Raw genomic sequence first — 7,403 nt, 5'->3', positions numbered from 1 at the left:
TCTCGAAACTTTCTTACAGCTTATAGTTTCATCTAACATAACGTAGAGACCCCCGTACATAAATATATATTTATATAAAGTATATACAGTGATTACCATCGTTAGTAATTAATAACCTCGAAGTTTGAATATATATGATGTTTTTTAGGGAAGGTTATCATTTTTAACCTATAATAGAAGTATTTCTTATTTTTTTGTATTTAGAGAAATTATAATTTAATTTTTTTTGGTATGATAATGATATTTAATATAGTTATAACGGGTATTTCGTCAATTTTTAGTAAATTTTGAATAATTTACCCTGCTGAAGTTAGAGTTCAAACATTTATAGTAGAATATTTAAAATCTGATTTCAACAATATAAATTATTCAAAATTTTTTAAAAATTAATAGGATGTCTATTATAACTATCATGTAAGCTGTTCCGGTATATATATACACATACATATATAGACTTCGAGATTGGAATACTTACACATGTTTAAACAATCTAATAATTTGGAGCGGAATATAACTAGATAATCTCTGTCCTGGGCGGTTACTCTCAAAGTTATGATTTTATTGTTCCGATATATCGAAATTTATGTTTAAATAAATAAACAACCTAAAGTATGGATTAACATTATCTTAGATAAGGTTATTCTAGGTTTGGAAATTTTATGGTGCAAATTCTTAAGCAAGTAAGATGTAGACTATACTTGATTACATTTTCTTTCTAATTTCATTCGTAACCTTGGATTCTATGCACTGGTCACATAAAAATTGTTGAAAACGTATAATATATATTTATCTATAGCAAGTAGTGTTATATATGCTATATAGTTATGCGTGAATATTCACACTATCCTAGATACATTTGCTAAAACTACAAGCAAAGAAAACTACAGATCTTTTCTTTTGAATTCAATTGCACCATTACTTTTATGGAAGTAGGCTGTTACTCGAATGAATTAATAATTATAATAATAAAACACACGAAACTCATAATCTGATATCAAGGGAAAGTGGAACCCCAGGAAAATGATCATTGTTTGTTCATACCATTGTCGTATATTAATGCGTTATCATATCATAATACCGTAAAATTCAAGCAGTTGACTAAACATTGCCTGATACGTCGTTTTTATTAACTCATTGTCACTAATATATCACCTTCTAAAGACAAATCAATTACTTAAGTAATCAAGCTACATATTTATATCACATTGGAATAAAAAAAGAAGTTAAATCCAAATATTTGAGTATATTGTTTCAGAAAAAATTAGAAAGAAAAATTACACGTGGCAAAAACCCAATAACTCACTTTGATTTTCTCAATAAAACTCTAGTCAGCATCCTGATTCTGGTGTTTCATACGTGTACTGATTGCCACGTGTAAGCAATTGAGACCCACTACGTGCGTGGCAGCAGCGAGGGGTCCACCACTGAGTTTCTCCAAGTGTTTCGTCCGGTAGCCAGAGAGTGAGTTAAAATAAACTGTCCGGTTGGTCCCGTAATTGGTGAGCCGGTGAAATCAGAAAGAAGAAGGCAGTGAGTTTTCCTCGATTTTGTGTGTTTTTATACTTTGCTCTGTTTTATCACGATATTTGAGATTGGAATCAAAACGTTAGGTTCTTGTCCAATGCTCACGTGTACACCATACCACTTTTCCCTTCTTCACCTTTTCCTATCTTTCCTCCTCGTGATTACCGTTGATCTCTCCCGTTTGGATCCGACGGTCCGGATCTTCCGCGTTCAATAATGAGTTGGACGGGGTTTGGGGAATAACGGGGTCCAAGCATAGTCGTCGTTCAACCAAAAATTAGCACAAGACCCAATGAAATTTGTATCTGACGCGTAGAGAGCATCACCCACGGAGGCTCACTTATGCGGGTCCTCCCTCCCCTTTTATTTTGTTTGTAAATAATTTATTTTTTAATTAAGTAGTCTCTCATTTCAAAGCCCGCCATTACTTCGAGGACCCAAGTTTTTGCCAAATTTTTAGTAAAACCGCCGAGTAGTTTGGAATAACAGGAAAAGGATAAGGGTAAATAAGTAATTTAGAAAGGCCCTGACGTTCCATTAAGTCCGCCCACCCTTTAAAAGACCAGAAAAGCGGGAGACGCTGGTAATAAAGGTACGTTTTAGTCAGATGGGAGGGACTGTGAGGGACAGAGAAAGTGAGTGACTTAGTCTGTGAGCGAAAGAGAGAAGGGAGAAACGGGGTCGTTTTGAGATGTGGTGAGACGGTGAGTGGTAGTAGATATTGTTTGGACACCGAGAAACTGAGAAATTTTGTGTTTGTTTTTGTTTAAGATGACGACGGGGATGGTTCAAGATCAACATCTGGAGAAGCAGATGGGTTGCATGGCTGGGTTCCTTCAGATCTTCGACCGTAACCAGATTCTTGCTGGGAAGAGACTTTACTCCACCAAACGCCTCCCTCCTTCTGTGGTGAGTTTTATCTTTAATATTTTTGTTTTTCTGTTTGGCAACTAAGAAAATGTTTGAAAATGACGTGAGTCTCATTGCGTTTTTTTTTGTTCTCTGTTTCCTTTATGAAAAACGCAGTCCGTGGATTCATCGTCGGAATCTGAGAAGACGATTGGATCCCCGGTGGTGCCGAGAGAATTGGAAAAACATAAGAATACCAGATCAACGCCATCGCCGGACCGGTCGAAGCCTACTACTGTGGTTACGGAGCTTCCGTCCCCGGCACCGGAGAACAGTCCTCCGTTTAAAGAAAATCCACCTAAGTCTCCTCTTCCTCTTCCAGCATTCGAATTCAAGGAAGGTACTAGAACGGCATGGAAGTTCTCCAGAGAAGCTCCAAGGCTTTCTTTGGATAGCAGAGCTACGGTTGACGCGAAGGGAAGCCTCTACCCGAGGGAGATCAAAACAAACGCTTCGATTTTGAACGCTAACCGAAGCACAAATCATAATAATGGAGAAGACGACGACAGTGATAAGAATCGCCGATCACCAAGCGTCATAGCTCGATTGATGGGACTCGAACCCTTGCAACATTCAGTAGCCGAACCGGTCAAGAAAGCTGAACTGCGAAGATCTGCGTCGGAGTCTCGAGTGTCCAAAGATCTGTATCAGCATCGCTTTGTCGACGGGAACGCTTTTCAGGTAAAGCAGTCACAACAAGCTACTTTCAGCGTTTCCAGCAACGTAATCAGAGATAATGGCGGAAACGAAGATCGAAGTTGCAATGTGAGACCAGGGGATCCAAAAACTTATGTGAAATATCACGAGGCAACGAAAGCTCATCATCAGCATAAAGGTATTGGACAGAGGAAAAGCTATTTTGACTCGGCAGATTTCTTTCCTGAGCCTAAACAAACAGCGTCTCTTTATTATGGCGAGATCGAGAAGAGGTTAAGAATGAGAGGAATCGATGAACCAGCTAAGGATTTGGAAACTCTGAAGCAAATCCTCGAAGCTCTGCAACTCAAAGGTCTGCTTCATCCCAAGAAGCCTTCGAACCATATCGATTACAGAAACTTTGTCTACGATCAGAGTTTCTCAAACGAATCTCCTATTGTTGTTATGAAGCCAGCGAGATCACAATCTCCGACGAGTCGCTCATCAAGATTTGGGGGAAACGAGTCGCCACCGCCGTCAAGTTTTCGTTCAAGACCGGGTATGCGCCGGAGTCTCAATTACACCGGCGATTCGTTGTCAAGTCCGAGACGTGAGCAACGGGGAGAAATGGAACAGAGCACCCGGAATCGCAGCCCAAATAGAAGTCATGGCCCATCTTCTCGGAATGAGAAGAGCCCAAGTAGAAGAAGACCGTTGAGCATTGATACACAAAGGAAAGGAAACGATATTACGGAGCAAAGAAGAGTGTCTCCGGTTCAATCTCCAAGGCTTAATTCAAGGAGAATCGGGTCGGATCAACAGAACCCGAATCGGTCACCGAGGAATCGTAAACCAACGGTGGAGATCCAACGAAAGGAGGACGAATCGTCCACCACCATGTCAGAGAGTAGCATTAGCACTTCCACCTATACAGAGGTTAGCACTAATTACTAAGTATTAAATGTCTTTTAATCATTGAACCTAATCCATTATTACAGTAAATTTATTCTTTACTTTGCGAATCTCAGAGAGCGAAAATGGAGGAATACAAAGAAGGGAGGACTTTGTTGGAGAGGTGTGATAAGCTGCTTCACAGCATAGCTGAAATCACTACATCCACAGCCGAGTTACAACCGAGTCCAGTGTCGGTTCTTGACTCGTCGTTTTACAAGGACGAATCGTCCACTTCCCCTATCATGAAACGAAGCATTGATTTCAAAGGTAAAAGTTGGAATCAAAGGATTTTTATTTATTTTATTTTATCTAAATGTATTTTTAATTAAATTAAAATAAGATAAAAATTTGTCTTTTTCGGCGAAGTTTTGATGGGCTAGATTTTGCAATTGACAATGGTGACGTATGTTACCAACTTAAGCTCCTGCATTTTAGCCTCTCTAGGTTTTAGTTTTATCAGTAGACAAGTACTGGCTACTACTGGGCACTGGGTTTAGTAGGCATTAGTAGAAGTAGTGTAGGCCTCTCTGTGAATGAATGATGTATAGTACGATCTCTTACACCACCATTAAATGCACGCCACATCGTTACCATCACACAAAACAGATCCAAAAACTCACTCCAACCTCGCCAGCTCAGCATTAAATTTATAACTAGTCTTTGACAAGGACTTTATATTACATATAGTAAAGTCGAATTTATAAGTTCTTAACTGTAGTAGATCACCCACTTGGTTCATTGAAAACTGCCTCATTTAAGCCCTTCCGATACTATTTAATGCCCCGATTTCTTTGATTTTTTATTTTACTTTTACGATGGAATTTTGTGCTCATAAATTTTCTTGACTAAATTTACAGATCAACCATTAGAGCTAGAAGAGGATATTTGGGGATCGGCGATCTCATGGCCCTTCGATTCCAAGTTCAATGACGGTGAAGCTGAGGACTGTGATCTGGTCTACATTTCAGAGGTTCTACGAGTTTCGAATTTCATACAGGAAGACTCAGATGTTTTCCTATTGCTGGAGAAGAATCTTTATCGAAATACCTCGAAAATCTCCAGACTCCAACGACGGCTGATCTTCGACACCATAAGCGAGATTATGAACCGAAATCGGCAGTTGCCTCCGTGGAAGATCGTAACTCCTGTGAATTCTCCGTCGGGCCAAGCGTCGCTGAGGGACATTTGGTCTGAATTTAGGAAAATCCGAGAGAGACAGGAGTCGGAGGATTTGTTCGAGGTGATCTGTGGAGTTTTGAAGAAGGATTTGGCGGGAGACACCGTTCATGGATGGGGCGATTCCCCGATTGAAGTCTCCGAAGCCGTTTTGGACATCGAACGGCTGATATTCAAGGATCTAATCGGTGAAACTATCAGAGATCTAGCTTCATTTTCTGCCTCGAGTTATTATCAATCCTCGTCGTTGTGTAGGAAGTTGGTGTTTTGAAAATGAGGGTTTTAAAAAAATTAAGAGAGTAATTTTCGCGCTTTTTTTTTCCTACTTTCTAATTTGTTAGATTAGATATTTGGAAATCGTTCGTGTACGTTTGTGAAATTAGTCCAATTTTAGTTATGACCTTTGAAATTTGTAAAAAGAGAACAAAAAAATAATTTAGTGTTTAATTATATGTTTGGTGATGGTCCACCATCATTAAAAACAGAAAAATGTTTGGAAGAAAATTGCACGTGTTCGCTCGTGGTTTGAAGAAAAACCCAAAAGTTTTTGGGGTGTTTGTTTGTTCAAGAAAAGAACAAATTAGGAAAAAGATTAAAGTGACCTGAAAAGAAAGACACTGTTATAGTACTAACCATTATTATTATATTTTGGGGTGGCAAGTGTTAAAAGTGAAGCTCGTTTCATGTTAGCAAGTCTACTTCCAGGTCAACACTGAGCAAGATTTATGAAAATTGGTTTCGTTATTTAATTGTAATGAGCTTACTCAATGAAACAATGAGTTTTGACAAGATCGTATTAAAATCACTCATGTATTGTCACTTTCATTTCTTTTTTCACTTTATTCTGAATTATTATGAATTGTACCCCCAATGGGCTCCTACGTTGTCTGCATGCTTTGTATTTATAAGACAATTTATCAATAATGCTACAGTGGAATAACTGTATGTGTACATATGTGGGTGTGAAGGGTTCAAATTATGCTTGGAGATATATGAAAAGAGATAACTACTACTACACCCATAAAAGAAAACAAGGGCTGGGCAGTATGCAATTATGAGTGAGTAGTAGTAGTACCTTTAGTTGTGGCTTTCTGGGTCTACAGGTCCATTCTGATCTTCACTTTTCCAATGTTAGACAGTGTGGCCCTTTAACCTAGTAGAATGGCCAATTTTTTCAAGTTTATGAGCCCATCTAGCTCTCTAAACACAGCTAGCAATGTAAGTTTTGTCTGCCTTACTACCATATATGAATGCTGCCATCGTAAGAATTAAGTATTTAAAATAATGAAAAAGAGGCTAAACCCATGAATTTCTCATCAGAGTTAAAAATGGGGTCCCTCTTATTGTCCCCTCTAAAGGGCACAAGCTTTTCTACGTTAGTGTTTCAGACGTAGATGGATGCTCTGGCTAGGGCACATGCCAATTTTTTTTTATCATTTTTTTTCCATTGATGTGGAGTGTGGGTGTGGAGGCATTGTTTCATGAGGGCTAAAAACTTCTTACCTGCTCAAGAGAACAAAAAGATACAAATTAAAAAAAAAACCAAAAATAAAATAAAAATGTTCATAAATTTTGTCCACTGGTTTGGTTGTGTCTTGATCAGTACTGATGAGTCTTTGTCTCCTTCATTGGGGTCCTCTTAGTCAGATGTAAATTTTGACTAGGCAATGCGAGTTCATTATTGGGTTAGTCTTTGTAGTGGGTCTGCTACCCCAATCAAAGTAACCAAGGAAAGTGCCATCAATTATGGTCCCTACCCTAGGCAATTTGCATCCATATGAACTGGCTCTTGTGCTTTTTTTTTTATTTGATTTATCCCACTTTCTTCATTTTTTTAATTGTGATTTAGTGATGTTTTTCTTTAGCTACAAATCATTCAATTTTGCTTATTAATTATGGATATTTTTCTCAAGATTTTTGTAAAGACATTTATAATGTTATAGGGGAATTCTTCTAGGTAAGCCTTTTTTACTTTATCCATATGGTACTAACCTATTTCTCTAAGTTATGACCCTTGTTTTTTTTAATGACATGTTCATTATAGTCATGACAAACCTTTTGCTGGTTTTTAAGAAAATCAGGATAATTTATTGTGTCGAAAATAAGGTTTTTAATTTTGTGTCGTATCTGTATGACACAAAGAATTTTTTTTATTAAAACAATGATTTCGACACAATAAATTATTTAAATTTTTCAAAAACTTG

At 37.8% G+C, this 7,403-nt stretch overlaps 1 protein-coding gene across 1 annotated transcript; it reads left to right on the top strand.

The window, feature by feature from the left end:
- The first annotated feature begins 1,972 nt into the window (after positions 1–1,972).
- On the top strand, positions 1,973–5,703 carry LOC133791240 (protein LONGIFOLIA 1). Its single transcript, XM_062229171.1, has 4 exons — positions 1,973–2,433; positions 2,551–4,005; positions 4,098–4,290; positions 4,881–5,703. Exons 1-4 carry the CDS (start codon positions 2,296–2,298, stop codon positions 5,468–5,470), a joined length of 2,376 nt encoding a protein of 791 aa, XP_062085155.1. The 5' UTR covers positions 1,973–2,295; the 3' UTR covers positions 5,471–5,703.
- The last annotated feature ends 1,700 nt before the right edge of the window (positions 5,704–7,403 follow it).

The sequence above is a fragment of the Humulus lupulus genome, chromosome 1 (genome assembly GCF_963169125.1).
Source record: "Humulus lupulus chromosome 1, drHumLupu1.1, whole genome shotgun sequence".
NCBI classification, from domain to species: domain Eukaryota; kingdom Viridiplantae; phylum Streptophyta; class Magnoliopsida; order Rosales; family Cannabaceae; genus Humulus; species Humulus lupulus.
This window is presented reverse-complemented; position numbering and strand designations above follow the sequence as displayed.